Consider the following 23,141-nt stretch of genomic DNA (forward strand, 5'->3'; position numbering starts at 1 on the left):
ATCGGGTTTAGGGGTATATTTGAACTATTTTAGAAAATATAAGGTCCAAAAAGTAATTCGTCAAAACACAGGGTCCAAACAGGTAATGAGACAAAGCACAAGGTCTAAAAAGACATAAACTCTTTATTAATTTGTGTTATGTATATATATTTTAAGTTGATAATAAAGATAAAATAAATGTATCGATATCATATAATTGGGGACTTTTATGGTGTATCCCAAAAACCCAAAAAGGGGCTCACTGATGCACTTATTTGTGTTGTTGGCCATCGTGCAAATTCTCAGAAAATTTTGAATAATTTACCGTGCTGAAAATAATATTTAAACAAGTTATTTTTTATGCATATTAAAACATAGTCACGTGTGCAATAAAATGTTCAAACTTTATTTTTTGATATGGTAAATTATTTATAATTTTTCCAAAATTTACAAGATATTCTAAATAATTATAGTATCATAAAAAAAATAAAAAATAAATTAGGTAAAAAACTATTTATGGACTAAAAATAATTGGGAAATTTCATGTTATATACATAATAAATTAATGAAATTTTTTAATATGTCAATATAAGTTACTGTCCCAAATATATGACAATTTCAATTTTTTAACAAAAATACCCCTAACATTCAAATACTCATTTTCTCTCTCAATCCAAACTTTATCTCTCTAACATCTCTTATTCTCTCACTTTCTCACTCTCTCTAACATTCTAATCCTGTAGATCTCGAAAAAATACCAAAATTAAAAAAAAAATCTGAAACCGACATTTGAGTGAAAAATATGAACCTCCAAAGTTTTCGTCAAATTTCAGTGCAGAGCATCGAAATTGCATCGTATTTTACAAAAAAAATCAAGTTTTCATGATTGCATCGAAACATTATCGATGCACTATCAATTTTGCATCGAAATACCATCGATTTGGCATCGAAACACCATCGATTTTGTATCGAAAAGTCATCGTTTTGGCCAAAAAAACAAGCTTTATGATTGCATCACAAGAGCATCGAAACATCATCGATTTCGCATCGAAATTGCATTGAAACACCATAAAAAAGCATCTAAATTGCATCAAAACGATGTCTTTTTGATGCAAAATCGATATAATTTCGATGATCTTGCGATGTAATCATGAAACTTATTTTTGGCAAAATTAATGCTTTTTCGATGCAATTTCGATGCAAAATCGATGGTGCATCGATGCTGTTACGATGCAATCATGAAAACTTAATTTTTGGCCAAAACGATGTTTTTTTGATGCAAAATTAATGGTATTTCGATGTTTTTTCGATATAATCATAAAAACTTGTTCTTTTGGCCAAAACGATATTTTTTTCGATGCAAAATCGATGCTGTTTCAATGCAAAATCGATGGTATTTCGATGCTGTTGCGATGAAATCATGAAAACTTGATTTTTTTTTGCCAAGGCGATGCTTTTTCGATGCAATTTTGATGCAAAATCGATGCTCTGTACTGAAATTTAACGAAAACTTTTGAAGTTCATATTTTTTCACTCAAATATTTGTTTTAGATGATTTTTTTTAAATTTTGATATTTTTTCAAGATCTACAATATTAGAATGAGAGAGAGTTTGAATTGAGAAAAAAAAAATGGGTGTTTGAATGTTAAGAGTATTTTTATCTAAAAAAAATTGAAATTGTCATATATTTTGGATGATAATTTATGTTGGTATATTAAAAAATTTTATTATTATGTATCATAAAATTTCCCAAAGAATTTTACTATATAACTTTATTAAATTTAAAAGTAAAAGCAAAAATAAATTAGGGCCACTCATTTGATCGAGGAATCCCAAGGGTTTCGCACTTTCTCACTCACCCACTCGGTAGATAAGTAATTGTTGAGTCTTCAAATCGTGTGGAAAATTTTCAATAGTACAATCCATCAATTCCGTAATAACTCTCTCTCTCTTTCCTCTCTCTTTCCTTTTCCTTACCTCCATAAAGTTTTATTTTATAAAAAAGAAGCCAATATTAAACGACACTTTTTAAAATATATATAGAAGAGAATATTTAGAAAAAAATAATGATTTTCTTTTATAAATCAAAACTAATTTATTTAAAAAATGACTCAAATATTTAATAATTTAAAAATATTATATTTTTTTTATTAAATCTATATGTCCACTAATTAGAGATTATAATCCAAGGGAGCTTCCATAGCAATCATCCTAAAAAAAGAATGATAACACAATATAGATACACAAACTTTACTTTTATTGTCTTGGCATTAGCATATATATGTGTGATTTTTTTAATACAACTAAATCATTCTAAAATCAGCCAATTAATTATTAATTAAATAGGTAATTAGTAGCAAAAATATCAAAATTTATTAAAGAGTTGCACTTTGCTACTGGATTGATTTGAGTTAAAGAGAGAGGGAATTATGATAAGGGTTGTTTAGGTAGTTTTTGAATCATTAGCGCGTACTTTTCTAATCCATGCAATAATAGGCATATTAATGATATATGGGTCCACTTTAAGCATAACAATTCAAAATTTCAATTAAAAATCTCAAACTATACACTACATTTCGGGAAAAAATACAACTCAAACCAAATCTAACAAGTTTAAAATTGATTAGGAGATGTTTATTTTGAGTAATTGAGTGACTTTGAAAAATATAGAGAGACATAAGATAGAAGTAATATTATGCATGCAACACTTCTGAAAGTACTCTTAATGGATGAGCTAAAATGTATTATTCTTTATAATACAGAGAAAAAATAGTTAAGTAGTCTTCCAATAGATGATGTAAAGTTATATTTTTTTATTTAAATAAATAATATTTCTCTATATATAATGAAACACTGTTCATCAAGCTATAAATATTTTATTATTTTTTTATAAATTTTTGTGTATATATAAGTATGATACTATTATATTTAATTATTTTATTTCTTAAAATAAATAAAATATTTAAAAAAATATAATATATAAATGATGTAGATAAAAAATAGCGAAGCAAATATATAGTATAATGTAAAAATTTAAAGTAAATTATAAAAATATATATTTTGGTGATATATTTTGTAATACACTTTCTCTATAATATTTAGCTAAAACTCATATAAACATCTTACATCAGCTCCTTTATACATATATTCATAATAACTATGCACAAACTCCAATTAAATTATATCTATATTTACATAATATTTACATATCATTTATATAATATTTTAATATTATTATTTTTCTTTATAAACTTTCTCTCTCTATTTAATATTTAATATTTTTTTTATTTTTCAATTATTTTATTTTACTTTAATTAGTATAATATGTTTAAAGATATAATATTTAAATGATGTAGAAAAATATATAGAAAAGTTAATGTATGATATAATGTAAAATTTAGATTAAAATAAAAAAATATGAGTTTTAATAATGTATTTTAAATGATAGAACAAATCCTCTAATAACAATAAAACAAAATGCCTTGTTGCTTCGGGACGAGAAGCACTGTCCTTTAAAATTCGAAAAGTAAGGAAAAGACTGATAAAAAAAAAAGTCTCTTCACATCTTCCAAACCCAATATATAAAAAGGTCTTCTTTTTTAGTTTCCTTCGTCCCAAGGTTTTTTTATTTTTCCAATTAAACAATAAATATATTAATTACTTTTTGAAACTTCTCATACAAGTAGTTATTATTAATTTTATTTTTATTTTTATAAAAAATACTATTTCATTTCTTCTTACAGTATATATAGGGAAAAAGAAGACAGTAAGTCAGTCAACAACTCAGTCTTAAGAGTAGTCTCTCTGTTTTCTCGTTTTCTCACTAAAGGTTCTGATTTTTGATCGTATTACTGAACATGGCGATGGAGAAGGCGAAAGAGCACATCGAGGAGATCAGAAGGACCAAATTCTCCATTGGAGGCGAGCCTAATCCTCTCACTGAGGATCTTCATCAAGCGGTGAAGAACCTCTCTGCCGAACTTTACGCCAAAGACGTCCATTTCCTCATGGAGCTCATTCAGGTAACTGAACTATATATACTTTAGAGTTTTCCTGTCGATCATATAGGATCGATCGATTCATTTTCTCGGGAAAATGAACTGTTGTGGATGTACTAATTTGTAGAATGCGGAAGATAATGAGTACATGGAGGGAGTGGATCCTTCGTTAGAGTTCATAATTACGTCCAAGGACATCACGGCCACCGGAGCTCCGGCGACGCTGCTCATATGCAACAACGAGAGAGGTTTTTCTAGTAAAAACATTGACTCCATTTGCAGTGTGGGTCGTTCAACCAAGAAAGGCAATAGAAAGCGTGGCTACATTGGCGAAAAAGGTACCTATACCAACCATGTATAATGATATATGCACTTAAAATAATCACTCAAACACTACATACTATTTATTAAAAGTGTAACCTCTGTTTTAAAATGTTGTTACTGTGTATATGTGTATAATATTTGGGTTCACATATCTCATTACAAGTACATGATAAGTTGTTACGGTATATATGTGTATAATATTTGGGTGGGTGCACGTATCATTACAAGTATATGATGCATTATAATATATGCAATGTGCACTTTGTTTTATTTATAGGATTTATTAATTATTTTTATTAAATTTAGATTAATGTAATATAAATTTTAAATAAATATTTTATTTTAATTAAATAATTTATTTATTTTTGTTTAAGTTTATGTTTGTTTTAATTTTTAAATTTAGGAATAATAATAAAAAATTATATATTATATATTTAATGTAATATTAAATATTATGTGGATTTTAAATTTAAATTTCTGATTAGTTTTTTTTAAAAATTAATTTGTTATTAATTCACAATAAATTATATTATATGTTTAATATAATATTATTTTAATATTTGAGTTTAAGTTTAATTGAATTTTATTTAAGTTATAAAACATATAATTTTATTATTTTTAAATAATTATCATTATAAAATATCTTAAAAATATTTTATTTTTTTTAATTATTTATTTTATTTAAATATAAGTATTTATAAATTATAGTTAAATATAATTATATATAAGAATATTCTATTAAATATTAGAATATTTTATTAAAGTTAACATTATCAACCCAATTATTATATAGAAAAGATATTATTTCATCATATAAATGTCCAGTATTTGTGTTTGGGTAATATATCTTGCTTTATGTTTTGCATGTTGGGTTGTTAATTGTAACAATTATACATATATTTTTATTAGTATGATCATTATGTATATTATACATGTAAGTATGATGTATTGTTGATTTAACTTGATTTGTAATACTAAAAATATAAATATTCATTCACATTATATACTTATGTCTACATATATGTGAAAATTCATTCAAACGTATTTATGCTTTAGTTTTGTGTTTTAAAAAAAAGGTGATATTAATTTTATATTTTTTCTTCCTAAAATTGTCGTATTAAATTAATGATGTTTTTAAAGTGTCGTTTTCTTGCTGAAAAAAAAGTGTTGCCTCCTCTGAAAGATGTCGTTTTCTATAAAACTTGTCGTTTGTCTGAAAAGATGTCGTTTCCTTTGTTTAATTTGTTTTTGTAATCTAGTATTAGTTTAGTTATATGGCATTCAAAAGGATAAGATTACAATACATATTTAGAAAACTCAATGCAGACGAGGAAGAAAGCAAAATTATGCTGACTCCATAAAAGAAAACTCTGCAAATTCCCGTGTGATCAGTGATGAAGTCATAATTCTTTCATAATTATTTTTATTTATATTATATTAAGCTAAAAAAAAAAGTCTACTTTTCTTATATGCAATTATGCGTTGGCCAAATGCTTCAAAAGCCAAAGATCTTGCTTAGTTAATCACTAACACCATATATAAAATTACCAAGAATTGGGAAGTATGCATGAATGTTTACTAAGAAACGATTTTCAAAAGTAATTATTGGTTGTGATAAATTTTTTTCATAATGTGTTCCCTTTAATGTTATTCTTGCTTCAATATCATTTTCTGGTTTTTTTGTTTTTTTTTTTTCTGGTGAGTTATGTTTGATCTAATCTAAGCCTAACATGGTTTTAAATCAATGAAAATTTCGATGACAAGTGTATGAACTTTGTAATGAAGTGAAGAGTAAAGGAAAACATTTTGTTGCTGGAGCTAATGTTTAATAACATTGTGGTCTTTTGTCAGGTATCGGATTCAAGAGTGTTTTCTTAATCACTACAAGACCGTACATATTCAGCAATGGATACCAGATTCGCTTCAATGAAGAGCCTTGCCAACACTGCAGTCTTGGCTACATAGTTCCTGAATGGGTTGATGAGAAGCCCACTCTCTCTGAACTCAAGCAGATATATGGTTCTGGTTCTGCTCTTCCTACCACAATTCTCATCCTGCCATTGAAGCCTGACAAAGTCAAACCAGTGAAGCAACAACTATCTAGTATGCATCCCCAAGTTTTGTTGTTCCTCTCCAAAATCAAGAAATTATCTGTCAGGGAAGATAATGAGGACCCCAGACTCAATAGTGTAAATGCAATTGCAATTTCTAAAGAGACTGATTTTAAGCAGAGGAAAAACATTGATGCTGAATCATTCACCCTCCATCTATCTGCAGAAGAGAATGGAAGTGAAAAAGAATGCATGTTCTATATGTGGAAACAGAAATTTTCTATTCAACCCAAGTATAAAGTTGAAAAGAGGGCAGAAATGGAGGAGTGGTCTATCACTCTTGCATTTCCATTTGGTGAACTGCTTCGAAGGGGAACACACTCACCTGGTGTCTACTCCTTTCTTCCTACAGAGATGGTAACTAATTTTCCATTCATTATTCAGGCTGATTTTCTCCTATCATCCTCAAGGGAGACTATTCTCTTAGACAGCAAGTGGAACAAAGGCATTCTTGAATGTGTGCCTATTGCATTTATAGACGCATTTAAATCTATGGTGAAAACTAGTGAAGATGCACCAGTTTGGAATTTGCCTGATAAGTTCAGGTTCTTACCTGTTAAGGATTCTAACTTTCCAGAGCTAAATGTCGTTAGGGATGCTATTAAGGCAAAGCTACTTGAAGAGGAGATTGTCCCAAGTGAAAGGCTGGTGAATCAGAAGTTTTTCCACAAGCCCCGCGATGTTGGAAGGCTTATGCCTGCTTTCTGGAGTATTTTGGACAAGGCACGACAACAAGGGGTGAGCTTGCACAAGCTCTCTTCCCATGGAAAATTTATATTGAGTTCTTCATTTGACCGGGAAGAATTCGATGACATACTTTGTTTTTTGGAAGTTCAACCAGTAGATAGTGAATGGTATGCGAAGTGCGTAGAGGGGTCTAATCTCGTAGATAAAGTCTCCGACCCAGTCTATTTGGAGCTTCTTTTGTTTATTGCTGATAATTGGAGTTCCAAATTCCACTGCACAAGGATCAAGAATATACCACTCATAAAATATGAGAATCAATATGGGAATCTCTATATGTTCAGCATAACTGAAGCTGCATCAGCAAGGCAAAATGGTAAGAGTTTGGTTTACCTATCACAACATCCGACTCAAGACTCTTGGTTGATTGAGTGGAACAAGGAGTTTGGGTCTGTTAGCAATTGCTTTTTCGTTCCAAAAATCACACAAGATGCTATACGGTCAAGCTCCAAGGAAGGGACATTAATAAAATGGCTTCAAGGCAATGTGAAGGTTGGTGTAGTTGACGTTAACAAGTACGCCGTTCACCTATGTAACTCCCATTTTAAAGAGCGGAAACTTGTTATATCCTATGCCCACTTTTTGTACCACTCAATGTCAAAGAATTATCTCTCGAAGCAGCAAGTTAATGATTTGTGTAGCAGAATGCCAGTTGTTGGTAGCGATGGCCACGTTGCTACTCAAAGAAATGGAATTCTTGTCCCTGCCAATGGAAGCAAATGGGCAGGGTTGTTTGTTTCAAGCTTGTGGAGAAGAGAAGACTATGTTGAGTTAAGTAATGACTATTTGAGTCCTAGTCGTCACGGTAAACTGAATACACCAGAAAATGTACTTGTTAAATTCTTGAAAGATCATGCTAGTGCCAGTGATGTTCCTCGTATACCTCCACCCAATGCACGGATCCCTGCTGTGTCTGGAACACTTACAAAGCAAAACGCATTCCTTCTTTTGGATTGGATAGATTACTTGAAAAGTAAACGGACCAACATCCCCAACAAGTTCTTGTCGAGCATAATGGAAGGAAGCTGGCTGAGAATCACCCTGAATGGATCTCCTGGGTGTAGGCCACCTTCTCAATCTTTCTTTCTTAGCAGCTCATCAAGCTCGTGGGGAAGTATTATGCAGAATGAATCAGTGCTTGTTGATATTCCTTTGGTTGATCTAAACTATTACGGTGACAAAATAAAGGAATACAAGGAGGCGCTGAAAATAGTTGGGGTCATGTCTGAGTATGAAGAAGCTTGCCATTTCATTGGCGAACACCTCATGTCTCTGGCAGATTTCGGCACGTTGACTAAAAGCAATGTGATTTCGATTATGAAATTCATCAAATTTTTGAGGTCCAAATGTCTCTCTCCTGTGGAATTTATCAACAGCATCAAGGAAAAGAAATGGTTGCGGACATCTTGTGGTGACAGGTCTCCAGCTGAATCTGTTCTGTTTGATAATGACTGGAAAACTGCTTCGAAAATCAGTGACATTCCGTTTATTGATAAAGATTATTATGGTGAAGAAATCTGCACTTTCAAAACAGAACTTGGATTGCTGGGAGTGGTAGTTGCTTTCAGTGGAAGTCACCAGCTTGTTGTTGACCACCTCAGGTCATCTTCACACTTGAGTTATCTTTCATCTGATTCTCTACTTTTGATACTGCAATGCATGTGGCGCTCAAATTCAAAGCAAAAAATTGTTAGAGCACTACAAGATGCAAAATGTTTGAAGACAAAAGCTGGTTACAAGTCCCCTGGTGAATGCATCCTATATGACCCCGAATGGGGTTGCCTTCTTCAGGTCTTCGACGGTATACCAGTGATGGAGCCAAATTTCTATGAGAAGGGCCTCTACAATTACAAAGATGAGTTAAAGCAAATGGGAGTGGTGGTGGACTTTGAAGGAGCCACGAAAGTATTTGCTCGTTTTTTCAAAGAGCGAGCTTCAAATAGATCCATAACCAAAGAGAGTGTCTTGTACTTTCTCTCATGCTATAGACAGATACAAGGAACTACTCATAAGTTTTCTGCAGAACTTAAAGCTTGTATCCGTGATGTCAAGTGGTTGAGGACATGCCATTGTGACTATTATAGGTCTCCAAACGATTGCATTCTGTTTGGTTCTGAATGGGAGTCCATCTTTCCAATTTCTCGCCTCCCTCTCATTGATGATAGTGATAATGGTTATGGCAAGGGCATCCATGAATATAAGAAAGAGCTGAAGAGTATGGGAGTAGTCATGGATTTTAAGGATGGGGTCAAGTTCGTAGCTGATGGTCTTCACTTTTTTGATACCAACCTCATCACTCCTTCAAATGCACTTTCATTGCTGAAGTGCATTCGTATTTTGATGCAGAAAAAAGATTACATCTTTCCTGAGAATTTCTCAAAAGAACTTTCTCGAGATTGGTTGAAGACTAATGATGGTTACAGGCCTCCTAGCAAGTGCTTGTTGTTTGATTCAAAATGGGGTGAAAGTTTAAACCGTTCGGATGGCCCGTTTATTGATGAGAAGTTTTATGGCTCTGAGATTGCTTCATATAAAGAAGAGCTCAAGGCAATTGGAGTGATCGTTGATGTTGAGAAAGGTTGTCAATTACTTGGCAGCCTACTTGATTTTCATACTGAGTTTTCAAGAATCGTAAGGATGTATGATTACTTGAGTAAATTCAAGTGGGAGCCTAAAAGTGAGGAGAAAAAGATATGGATCCCAAATGGTAGTCATAAAGGGGTTTGGGTTAGTCCAGAAGATTGCGTAATTTCTGATAAGAGTGAGCTATTCAGTTTGCAGCTGACCATCCTGGACAAATACTATGATCACAATCTTTTCTTCTTCTCTAGTGCTTTTCAAGTAAAAAGCAGTCCTAGTATTGAGGACTACTGCAAGCTTTGGAAGGTTTGGGAGAACTCGGGACACGCATTGTCACATGATGAGTGCTGCAAATTTTGGAGTTACATTATTAGACACTCCTCTTCAAAAGAAGAAAAATCTCTTCTTGATGAGCTGGAGAAAGTACCGGCAAACTCAGGTTCCAATGGCATTGTGTTGGTATCCAAGCATGATGTTTTTGTAGCTGATGATCTTCAGCTGAAGGATCTTTTTGAACAATGCTCTGGTCAACCCATTTTCGTTTGGTATCCTCAGCCAAGCATGCCTATTCTTCCTCGGACTAAGTTGCTTGAAGTTTTCCAAAAAATCGGTGTGCGCACTATCTCTGAATCTGTCAAGAAAGAAGAGGTTTCCATAGCGCAAGTCGCTGAAAATGAGCAAGTGATTCCAAGGGATGCTTTGATTGGTAAAGGTTTGGTAAAGCTTATACTTGGGTTTCTAGCTCATCCTTCCCTCAAAATGGATGCAAAAGAAAGACATAAAGCTGTGGAAGGTCTTCTCAACGCTACTGTTCTTGAGACAGTTGAACCAATTGATGTAAGCTATAATCTGTCACTGTCTTCTGGTAAAACTTTGAATGTGAGAGCCAGTCGAATGGTCAGATGGGACAAAGATAGCTCCGAGATCTTCACTCAAAAGATTGACAAGTCTAAAGGGCCTGGAAATCTCATTGAGCGTGCTACATATTTCTCTCAAGTAATATCTGAGGGTGTGTTGTGGGAGAATGGTGACCATATAGATACACTGTCTGAGCTGCTCAAGTTGGCATTTCTTCTGGATTTCAATGAAGAAGCAGTGGCTTTCTTAATGAAGTCAAAGAATTTGCAGATTTTCTTGGAGGACGAGAAGTTTACTTCTTCTGCCTTCCCTTCTGTCTAGGTATGCCTGGTAACCCGTTTGTATTGGTACAGGTAATATATGTTGGTCTGTTATGTTTTGTTTTCATTTACTTTAAGAATGTGTTTGTATGTGGAACTTAATGTTCTGTAGTTGAACTCTTTAATAGTTTATGGGTCTTGAACTTTAATTTTCTCAGTATATTTACAGTTTGTAGCGGTTTGTGGAATTTGAAGTGGTATTTATATATGAATCTGTTGCTACATCTGTGATTTTATTCTCAAATATTTGTCTTTGTGACTTCTCTTAGGTACAGACAATATCTAATTTGATTATAACTAATAACATATATATATATTTTAATTTTTGCGCTGCAATCAGGTTAGAAAAACGAGAGAAATGTTTTGCATTTTAAGAAAAAAGAAAACAGAATTTCTTTGACCCTCATTGCATTGTTGATTTGCCAAAATTCCTTTGTTTTAGAATTCGGTATGACTAAAATAGTAAGCTGTTATATATGAAACAACGTGCTGTAAATATAGAATCAATAGAATGAAGATAATAGTCAGTGCCAATTACATGTACAAACAATACAATCTTTTGAATCTGATATCTTTTCTTTTTCTACTTAATATAGACAAAATAAGAACACGACTCAAGAGTACACCCGGGTACATGACCAAGACAAAAGTAGAAATATGAAAAGAAAACCAGAAAACAAAAATACCCCAAAAACAAAAAACCAGAAAAACCTATATTTGAGTGCAATAGGATAAATTTTATCCAATCAAGTGGCTGATTTTTTGGTAAGAAGCGAGGCCCTGTCGTTACTTGGGTGATAACACGATGAGACGCTCAATAGATGCTTTACCGCAACAGGTCCTCTGCATATGGCCCTAGTTATTCTCGTTCTGTTTTTCAGTCTCTTCTTTATGATATTGGTTTCTTGATCCTGAAATACCAAAAGGGTAATAATCTCTCAATAATATAATCTCTCATTGTCTAATAAAAACATACATACACACACACACACACACACATATATATATATATATACCTCCTCATGAGTCTCCAACAATACAATGCTGTCAACGCTCTTGGCTCTACACAATTTCTGTTGCATGTGATTCTCATCCTTACTGTCGTTTTTAACTGCATACATGCACATATGCATAATGATATATATCATCAAACTGTACACGTACGTATAAAGTGCTTAATAACAATGCATGCATGGTGTTATATATTGTCAAATACTATATATACATATTTACACTTACCATTGTCCTTCTCACCCAATGATGCTTCGATGAAATACACTCTGAAGCTTGGTGATCCTGGACATAGATTTCCTCTCTCCTCTTCTTCTTCTTCCTCCTCCTCCTCCTCTCCTCCTTCCTCTACCACCGCCATTTTCTCTACAGCCTCATCAGCCTTTGCCACTCTGCTATCTTTTTCAATATTCCACTCTTCATTATCATCCTCCTTAATTGTTTTATCATCAGTTTCCTCCATGGTTTCTGGCTTTGTTTTCTCCTCCTTAGACACGTTCTTCTCTGGTTTTGGTCGTGACCCAGAAGAAGATACACTATCATCCATCGATATTGATTTTCTGCTCTCATTTTCATCAATGGACGAAGGTAACAAGTAGACTTTATTATCTTTCAAAAGCTCTTTCTTGGAGATTGTAGTACCACCAACGACGCCGTTTCTACGTCGACTCCGTAACTCCTCAAATTTTCGCCATAAAATGGGACGTAGTTTTGGAGGTATGGCCAATACGTCTGCATTCAACTTCGAGTTTTGGCACCCCATTATTGAGATATACAAGTTTTGACCAATAATGGTGGCGAAAAAGGAAGTTGAAGAAGGAGGAGGAGGAAGAGAAGGTTAAATATTCAGAATTGAGAGTCTGAAAAGGGTGAGTATTTGAAGGATGAGAATTGAACGACAGTTAGGATCAGGTCGTTTTGATGTAAACTGTTATTGAAGTTTCAGGGGTTCTATGACAAAGAATTCCCCTGAAATTTCAAAGTTTTTTAGTTTCTGTTTTGTTTTTGTTATTGTATTTTCTATCTGTATATCTACAACAAACTAGAAATTGTCTATTTTTTAGTTGTCTTTCTTTTCTGTCCTCATACTTTTAGGCCATGTTTTTGGGTTGTTGAAATAGTCGTAATGTACTCTCAGGAGGAAGAGAAGAATCGTATGTGTCATTATGTCTAATTATGTCTAAGTATGGTCATTAAGAATATTTTGAGACTAAACAGATTTGATTGGCAAGTATGTATTAAAATGGAGTCACAAAGCCCGGTTTTTAATAGTAAAATACACAACTAATGGAAATGTTTAGGTGAATGATTCATTTTTAGGTAACTTCACTTTGATTTAAAATTTGAAGAAGGGTAAAATTGTAAGATAAAAATTATATAACAATGAATTTTGTGGTACCATTCTAGTATTTCTGTAACCAAAATAAAATTTTATTATTTAATTGATATTATTTTAATACTTATCTCTTCAAAATTTTACATTTTCACTAATATTGTGTATATTTTTATAAAAAAAAAATTATAGATATATAATAAATCTAAAAAAAATTAAAAGAAATAATTTGAAATATATTTATAACTTTTTAACTAGTAAAAAACTTTTGAATTGAACCTTTTATATACACGATTTTAAAATAGTATTAATCAAATCAAACAACAATACGCTAAAAATGGTATATTGTTCCTAAATTTGTATTTAGTATTTAGTTTGGAGTGAGAATATGAAATTAGATAATTTTTTTAATTTCATGTTACATATAATGTGTTCATTATTATAGTTCAAAACATGTTAATCATCCTCAAATTTTATTTACAAACCCCCTTTTGACACAACCTACTAGGAGAAAGAGTGTCGAACCTCGTCACGATAAAAGGAGAAATGATGAGAGGAGAAGGACAACAACACCACAATTTTCAGCATATTGGGGGATTGCAACACCCCATATATATATATATATATATATAAATTGAGATGGTAAGAGTCACATGTGATATCCATAGGTACAAATGTTTTAATACCTATGTTCAAAGATAAAGAAATGTGAGAGCGAACAAGGGACAATAATCTTTACTTTATTTTTTTCAAATAAAAAATATAATTTTTTTTCTTTTTCAAATAAAAATATTAACAGAATATATATTTTTTTCAATAACACCTTTATTTATGTTTTTTGTTTGCCTCTACTAAATATTTATCAATTTGGCTCCACTGCCTGCCACAAAAAAAAAAAAAAAAAAAAGTTGCACTGCCAAAATAGTTTGGTTCTGTATTTTATATGGCAGGTTCTACAATAATAAAAATAATTTTTATTAATCAATATGTGAATATGTGATTAGAAAAAAAAATAAGGTTTTTAAAATGAAACTAAGTACTAATATATATATATTTCGTCCATGTCCTAAATTTATGGTTGATTTTGTCTCCCTTGCTAATCTCAACATCAATTCGTCTTCGACATTTGTCCTGTTTTATTCTCTATCAACAATCCCACCAAATGAACTTTGCCATATTTTACAAGTCGTTGTTCCTCTTGGAAACTCAAATTTGGCCATTTACTTAGGTGATCCGGTCCCAGACTTCTGCTAACGCCACCTTTCTTAGTCGCCAACTCGTACATCGAACGGTCCATTGTTAGTGACATTGCTACAGACTGAGGCTGCATGGTGAATTTCGATATTAGGGTTTTGCTACAGTTTGGTTTCGTACGAGGTTGGCGATTAAGGAGGCGATTGCTCAAGGTTTTGTGTGAGAACGTTGGAGTCAGTCTTTGTTGGATCAAAAAGTGATCCGTTTTAAAATATATCAACTTGCAATTGCACGAATATTTAATTAAGTATAGAGATTGTGTAAATATGAGATCGAATCCAAAGAAATTGCGTAAAATTAAAAAAAAACTTATTTAATCAAATTATTTTAATTCTAACCTAGTTCCAATAATGATGAGATTTTTAGTAACAAAAAGGAATATTTGAGAAATTTAAAATAACTAACTAAAAGATTATTTTAATAATTGAGGAAAAATTACAAAATCCATCTAAGTATAAATAATAAGATTTATTAATAAATTGATTCTCATATAACTAGGAATAGTTGAGGAAGAATTACAAAATCCACCTAAGTATAAATAATAAGATTTACTAATAAATTGATTCTCATATAACTACGAATCAACCTAACTATTTTTTCAAAATAGATTTTCCTTCGCTTCAAAATTATAACTTCTAAGAATTAAATGTGAAATAATTTAATGAAGCTACAAATGATGAAAGAATACTATATTTAGCAAAATACAAAACAAAGTTTTAATAATTTCTAACTATAAAAAATACTTGATATTAAAAATGAAAGAAATTATTAAGAGAAGCAAAAATCATTAACAATATATTGTACTATAGAGAATCAATACAAAAATAAATATTTAACTAAGTAATGTAGGTTTCATCATCTATCTTAATAATAAGAGAACATAGAAACCCATAACAAAATAAGTAAATAAAACTGTCTCTGAATGCGTGTATCGTTTTCTCTGTATTTATCTATTTGAAACTATATTTTTCTAAAGCCCTAAGCACCTAATTACATAGGGTAATTTTTCTATTAAAAATAGTAAAAATCTTAATTTGACACATGACATGCTCTTATTTGGGCAATACTAGAAATATAGTCTTTTACTTCAGTTTTTATACTAAGAAGGCTTTTACTTCGCTTGTGGGTTTGGCGCAGAAAAAAATTTGATACTACTTCACTTTTTAAAAAACGAAGTTAAAAATGTAATGTATCAAGGACACGTTTGGTTGCACAAGTTTTTTATACTTCGGTTTTGAGAGAATAAGGGAAGTAAAAAAGGGGCAAGCCAAATGCGCCACTGATGGGTTTCAAAACCCTCCTCCCCAAACCGACCCTTTCACTTCCCTTCTGCACCAAAAAATAGACGTTGAGACCTCCATTGAAGCCAAAAGCGTACGACATACCCATTTTCACCACCCAAACCCATTTTTTCTTTCACCAATATTTACCACTTTCCTTGCTGAAAAACTAAAATATAGCCTAGAAATTGTTCCATTTTAGTTTTTGAGGGAGAAAAAAAGGGTTTGGCCACGGGTATTTTTGGCCATGGGTTTTTGAGTTTCTTACTGGATTTTGACAAAAATTTTGACATTTAAGTGTGTTTTTTAGCTTCAAAATAGGTATGGATCGCTAAATCATTGTTTGTATGATACTTTTTTTTTCTATGTTATTTTCGTTATTTTTTTTCTTATATAATGTGTTGAATGTTTATAGGTGTTTGAGTTTCAAACATTGTTATAGAGGCTATTTCAAGCTTTAAAGAATAGGTTTGATCCTTAAAACTTTGTTTGAGTTATTTTTTTATATTATTCCAAATTTAATAATTGGTTTTAGTAATATTTTGTGAGTTTTTCTAGTTATTCGTTTATTTTTTTATTTATATAATGTAACATAAAAATTTGTTTGATTATAAATATATATATATATATTAGTAAATTTTAAAAATTGTGACAAGGGGAACTTGCTTTTTCAATATTTGAAACAATAAATAGCTTGAAGATGATTAAATGTTATTCATTAGTTTCTATAGCTAGTTTTATTTGTATTTTTATATAGTGGTTTGATAATTATGTAAGTAATATTTTTAATTGTTTAACCTTTTTTAATAGGGTCGTCAATTGAGTGGTGACTTTGTTGTTGATTTCAGGTGAACTGAAGAGTAATATTGGAGGTGAGTAATTTTTTAATTTTATTTATTATTACTGCAAGATTTATGTATAAAGTTAGGGTTAATTAAATCATGCATATTGGATTTAGTGAAAGTTATGTTTGAAAATTAGTGATGTAGGCTCTAAAAAATTTGTATGTTGCGGTAATATAATGATGGAATCATGTGTGCTTGATTATTATGTCTGTTTTTGTTGAAATTGTGGTATGTTATAAAAACAGAGGAAACTCAGTTGAATTTTTTTGGTGTTTTTTTTATTTTTATAAGACTAGAACCTAAAAACATGCATAGAGTTATCATGCATATAACTATTTACATGATTGAATTGTTTTTGCAACTTATATAAGTTTTTTTTCTAATTTATTAGGAATTATTGTTATTATTATTATGGATAAATTATGGATGCTTGAGATGAGAGAAACACCACAATTTCAAGATGGATTCAACAAATTTTTAGAATTTTGCCTAATGAATTGTAGTGATCCAAGAAGAATTTGTTGTCCATGTGTCGATTGTGGTAATGGAGTAAAGGAAAATATTACCATGATAAAGGATCACATAGTTCATCAGGGATTTGATAGAAGTTATACTAGATGGTATTGGCATGGAGAATTATTAAATGATGACCCATATCCATCAGGTTGGAAAGGTGTAGATGATTTTGAGAGTAATGATTTTGATGATCATCCTATAGAATCGCTTGATGAAGCACAAGAAGAGTTTGTTGACAATCTTGAAAAATTTGATAGTGTAGTTAGAGATGCAGATAGACTGTTGTTCAGTGGTTGCAATAAACTAATACTTTTGGGGGAGAGTGAGATAACACCACCTCAAAAATTAGAATCGACACAAAAAATGGATTGACAGAGACTAAATAAAGATTGAGAAAGAACTTGCAAACCCAAGTAGATCAATGGTCTTCTTCAACTTTGATGAGCTTCAAAATCCCTAACAAAACCACCACCTTGAGAAAATCCTTTGAACAAAGAAAAAAACACAAAACCAAGACTTATACACTTTGAAAAACGCTATCGTAATACTCTATTTCCTAGCCACCATGAATGCTTGAGGTCTTTTCTAAGAGGAAATGAAGATTGAGACTTAACAAGTGATAACTCTACAAAATAGAGTTATTTTGCTACTTTTTATATGCTGATTGTTGCTTAATTCTTGAGTTTTTAATTGATTTATTAAGCTTTAAAGTAATTTTGAATTTATTAGGTTTATTTTAATTTTATAAATTTTTGCATATTTTTATAGTTATATTGTTGTAAAATATTGTAGTATAGTTATTTGAATTATTGTTGTTTAGTTAAGGAAAAAAAAAATCTAGTTTTATTGAACTTAAATGCTAAATTAAATTAAGTTATAATTAATATGATTTATTTTATACTTAAAAATATTTGATTATGACTTAATTTATGTTTATTTTGTAGGAAATTGTTGTATTGTTGGTGCTTGAAAAACAAAGAAAAATGAAGGAGAAATTGACATTGTTCAAAAGCTTTGGAAAAGTCTCCCCACCAAAGCCAAGCTAGGCCGAAGCTCCCCAAGGCCCAATCTGAAAGACATCACCTGCCCAGTTGCCTCCCTGTCTTCACAGCCTGCCAACCAGCCCCTACGGGCCCACCTCACGCAGCCCACCAGAAGCCACCTGCCTCCATTCGGGCCCAGGCCCAATCACACCTTCAGCTGCTCCCAGCCGAAGCCCACCCACGCCTGCCAGCTCCTCCTAGGCCACCTGCTTCAATCCCCAGCCAGCAGCCTCCTTTAGTTTCCCAACCGCCTAGCACCGAGCCCAGCAGCCTCTGGCCCACGCTAGACCAAGCCTGCCACCAGCAGCCACCAAGCCATTTTCCCCTTGTTTTTCTTGAGTCCATAAATTGCACCTTGTCTCCTTGTCCCTTTTGTTTAAAAATACCACATTTTTACCCAAACTTTTCTATACATTTTACCCCAAAATCATCATTACACCTAAAATGTACCCCTATTTGCCATATTATTATTAATTTAATCAATTTAATTAATTTAAATTGATTATTTTAATACTCTCATTTTGGCTATAAATAGGGAATTTTCAAGACCATTTGGGTGCTTAGAGGAGGAGGGGTTACACTACAATTTCTACACTTTCAAGACCCTCCATTCTCTTCATCTTTTTCTTCTTTTTGGTCACTTTTTCTATGAGTTTTTAGAGGAAAAATTTGGGGGTTTCTCCTCCAAATTTTCCTATTTATGTTTGTAGTTTTTGGTTTGTAATTTCTATTCTAGTTATGTGCTTCTAATCTTTTTCATAAAATTATTAAGATCATGATGAATCAACTTGTAACTAGATAATATTTATGTTGTATGTTTATTTCCCATTTTGTGCAATAAAGTTTATGGATTTTCTACTTCAAATATTTTCTTTCATCTTAAATATCATGTATTTTTTATTGTTAGGACATATTTACACTTTGTTCTTCATTTTGCAAAACATAATATTCTTTGTGTAAGATGTGCCATTAAATTGCACACATCCAATCTTAGAACAAAAATATTATGTTTTACCTTATAAATAATGTTATTTTATTTTTTGTTGTTTCATTAGGTTGATTCACATTAAATACTTTGAAATTATACTTCTTGAAAAGTGAAGAAAAATCCTATCTTTTTTTAGAAGTAATTTGTGCTTAAAATTATAAATCTATTTGGAAAATGATAGTTTGACTTATTTTAACTATCACTAAAACTTGGGAATCAATATACTAATAAGTATTATTAAACTTACATTTTGTGGATTCTAGTATCTTAATAATCTTTCTTTTAACACTTATTTCCAAATCATTATTGGTTTATTTTTATTCTCTTAAATAGTTTTATTTTCAATCTTTTATTTTATGTTCATAACATTAAAACTCATCAATCTTTGGAGCTAGGTTAGAATTTATTAATTTTGGTTTAAAATAGTTTTCTTTTTTTATTTTAGAAAACTCTTTTGGGTTCGATCTCGTGCTTACACGAACACTATATTTCATATACGATTCGTGCGCTTGCGAGTTATAAATTTTTAAAACATACTCGTTTTGGGTCCATCAACAAGCCTTAGGCCCCGTTTGGCTGAGCTTCTGTTTTTGCTTTTAGCTTTTCAGGAAGCTCTTCCTAAGAAAGGTGCTAAAGCTAACTTCTGTTAAAAGGGCTTTTTCAAGGTACAAAATGAAACTCAGTGGTTACCCAACGAGCAACAGAAGTACTTTTGGAGCTTCAGAAGCCCAAAAGCAGCTTTTAAAAGCCCAGCCAACTAGGGCCTTAAACTCTCAAAGTCAAGCACTTTTTTTTTAGAGTTCTTGGAGAAAACTAGAGATTCTTGGAGCAAGAGAGAGAGAGAGAGAGAGAGAGAGAGAGTAGAGAGAGATTGGAGAGAGTGATCAAGTCTTCCAAAACACTATTTTGACCCTTATATAGAGTAGGCACCGTCATTAGGTCTAACCAGTAGGATTAGACTTGTAAAATGCGTCATTAAGAGCATTTCACGTAACTTGTACGTACTACAGTAGGCGACGCATCTCTTGCATGCAGGCGATGCATCACTTGTTAGGGTCGATGCTACACCACTGGGGTGGCGCCACATCGCCACCCTCACTGTTTTTGAACACTTTCAAAGGTCCACAAAATAGCTCAACAAATGCTAACAAAAGTTTTGGGAATCCTTAGATACCTCTATGCATCACTTTGGATGTAAAAACACATTTTTAAAGTGCCTACTATTGAAGCTCAAATTTCACATCTTCACTGTGTGAAATTTACTAAGTTTTTATACATTGCTTATATTTTAACACCTATCTTCGTATTTAACCAATCATAACAATCCCCCACTTGGTTAAATACAAGCCTCATTCTCTAGCTTAAAAAAATTTTAGTACATAAAACAAAGTGTCTTTCAGTTTGAACTTTACCTTAGTGAAAATACCATAAAGTCTTATCAAAATCATGAGTTGTTTAAAGCTTGAACCAAGTATTTCATATGATAAAACTGGTGATACCTCACACACCTCCACCACATCTTTTGTTTTCTCACTTTCTCGTTTAGCACTATCATGGCCATGTGCTCATCTCTTCATGAACTTTCCAAGGAGAAACTTTAACTCTTATGAGAGGCGACACCACCTCCAAGTCCACATAGGTGAAGTTCTTACAACATCTTTGCTACCTTTATAGATGATTGTTGCACTTAACTGAACTTCATTAAAAGCCCTAGGATTAACCCTAACTCGGTAGCAACCAACACTAACCATCTCAGATGGAACTCACCATAAGTTTTAGTTTTGAAACTATTCACTTATCAATGACTTGTTCTTACCCATTGAACTTTTTCCCTTGATTTGTACAAGTTGAGAGCTGGGTTGCCATCATTGGTGAATATATTATTCTAGAAATATCAGTCTTATCCCATTTGAAGTAGAACTTACTAACCTTCTCACAAGAGGTTTTGTAAATGGATCTACTAAGTTCTCACTTGTCTTAACATATGCGATCGATATGATTCCACCTTGAATCAATTGTCTCACATATTCATGTCTTAGACTAATGTGTCTAGACTTTCCATTATCACACTATTATATGCTCTAGAAAGTGCGGATTGGCTATCATAATGTATTGAAATTTTTGATACCCTATCCGCGGTCAAAGGAATGTCCTTCATGAGATTCCTAATCCACCCGAACTCTTTGCCGGTTGTCGCTAAAGCTATAAACTCCGCTTCCATGGTTGAGTGTGATATACAAGTTTGCTTCTTGGAGCCCCATGAGATTACACCTACTCCAAGAGTATACACCCAACCAGTGGTGGAGAGATTATCTCCAAATCCCGATATCCAATTAGCATCGGAATATCCTTCAAGTATCTTTGGAAAGTTTATATAGTGAAGAATATACTCTTTGGTACCCTCAAGATAACCAAGAATTATCTCAATATCTTTCCAATGCTTGATACTTGGGTTGCTAGTAAACCTACTAAATTTACTAACTGCATATGCAATATCCGCTCTTGTGCAATGGGCAGTGTACATTAGGCTTCCTATTGCACTTGCATATTCCAATTGAGCCACCACTCTTCCTTCATTTTTTTTCAAACTTCATGTTTGAATCAAATGGCGTATGTGCATCTTTGATTTTGAGATGACTGTATTTGTCGAGCACTTTCTCAACATAGAGGGTTTGTCTCAACACAAAACCCCCCATCATTCCTTCTAACTTTGATACCTAGATTGGTATCCACCTTTCCAAGGTCTTTCATTTTGAAGTTAAAAGATAGAAACCTCTTTGTTTCTATTATTCCTTTTATGTCATTACTCAAAATCAACATATCATCTACATATAGACACACAAGTGTGACATAGTCACCACAAGTCTTATAGTATGAGAACTTATCCGCATTGTTGTGTTTAAATCCATTAGAAACAATGTCTTTATAAAACTTCTCATGCCATTGTTTTGGAGCTTGTTTCAAACCATATAATGATTTGACAAGTCTATACACTTTATGTTCATTTCCTTGAAGAACAAAACCCTCCAGTTAAACCATATAGACCTCCTCCTCGAGATCCTCATTTAGGAATGTTGTTTTGACATCCATTTTGTGAACATAAATGTTATATATAGATGATAAGATAAACAACAATCTTATAGAAGTAGTTCTTGCTACCGGTGCATATATGCCAAAGTAATATATTCCCTCTCTTTGTTTGAATCATTTGGCTACTAACGTAGCCTTGAAGGTTTGTATGGTGCCATCGGTATGCTATTTCTTTCTAAATACTCATTTGCACCCAATTGGTTTGGTACCTTTCGGAAGGTCAACCAATTCCCAAGTGTGGTTTGGCATAATTGAATCCATTTCATCATTAATTTTCTCCTTCCAAAAAAGGGTTGTACATTCATGAATTATTCCATGCTCTTCGCAAAACAAGTTAAATTCATTTGAAAAATATTCACCACCTATATCACTTCTAAGCACTTTAATTTTCCTTTCAAGTTGATTTTCAACTTCTGCTTTATATAAACCTTAAACACATCAAATTCTTCATCATATGTGTACCTAGAGCAATCATCAATGAAAGTAATAAAATATCTACTTCCTCCTCTAGTCAACATTCCATTAAGTTCACATAAATCACTATTATCAAATCTAACAACTTACAGTTCCTTTCAAGACTAGGAAAATGTTTTTTTTACCGTTTTAGATTTAACACATAATTCACATTTATCATGCTCAACATTATCACAATCAATTAATCCGCATTTGATAGCCCTTTAAATTGTGCTAAATCCTATATGTGCGAGTCTAACATGCCACAAATTAATAGAATTTGAGTCAAGCATATAACAACAAGAAGAAGAAGAAACTTTATTGTTCACATGGTCAATAGATGTACAAAGTTTGAACATGCCATCACAAGCATATCTCTTTCCTACAAAAACATTGTCTTTAGATAAAATGAGC

At 32.0% G+C, this 23,141-nt stretch overlaps 2 protein-coding genes across 2 annotated transcripts; one reads left to right on the forward strand and one right to left on the reverse strand.

Annotated features, from left to right (window-relative positions):
- Window positions 1-3,728: 3,728 nt before the first annotated feature.
- Window positions 3,729-11,158, forward strand: LOC133829995 (uncharacterized). Its single transcript, XM_062259869.1, has 3 exons — window positions 3,729-4,001; window positions 4,105-4,315; window positions 6,153-11,158. Exons 1-3 carry the CDS (start codon window positions 3,837-3,839, stop codon window positions 10,913-10,915), a joined length of 5,139 nt encoding a protein of 1,712 aa, XP_062115853.1. The 5' UTR covers window positions 3,729-3,836; the 3' UTR covers window positions 10,916-11,158.
- Window positions 11,159-12,084: 926 nt separating this feature from the next.
- Window positions 12,085-12,724, reverse strand: LOC133829996 (uncharacterized). Its single transcript, XM_062259870.1, has one exon. It carries the CDS (start codon window positions 12,686-12,688, stop codon window positions 12,113-12,115), a length of 576 nt encoding a protein of 191 aa, XP_062115854.1. The 5' UTR covers window positions 12,689-12,724; the 3' UTR covers window positions 12,085-12,112.
- Window positions 12,725-23,141: the final 10,417 nt, after the last annotated feature.

Source organism: Humulus lupulus, chromosome 4, assembly GCF_963169125.1.
Source record: "Humulus lupulus chromosome 4, drHumLupu1.1, whole genome shotgun sequence".
In the NCBI taxonomy this organism is placed as follows: domain Eukaryota; kingdom Viridiplantae; phylum Streptophyta; class Magnoliopsida; order Rosales; family Cannabaceae; genus Humulus; species Humulus lupulus.

Coding starts and splice junctions, on each gene's coding strand:
- LOC133829995 (XM_062259869.1), top strand. CDS start 3,837: ATGGCGATGGAGAAGGCGAAAGAGCACATCGAGGAGATCAGAAGGACC. Junction 4,002..4,104: donor TCCTCATGGAGCTCATTCAG/GTAACTGAACTA, acceptor ACTAATTTGTAG/AATGCGGAAGATAATGAGTA. Junction 4,316..6,152: donor TGGCTACATTGGCGAAAAAG/GTACCTATACCA, acceptor GTCTTTTGTCAG/GTATCGGATTCAAGAGTGTT.
- LOC133829996 (XM_062259870.1), bottom strand. CDS start 12,688: ATGGGGTGCCAAAACTCGAAGTTGAATGCAGACGTATTGGCCATACCT.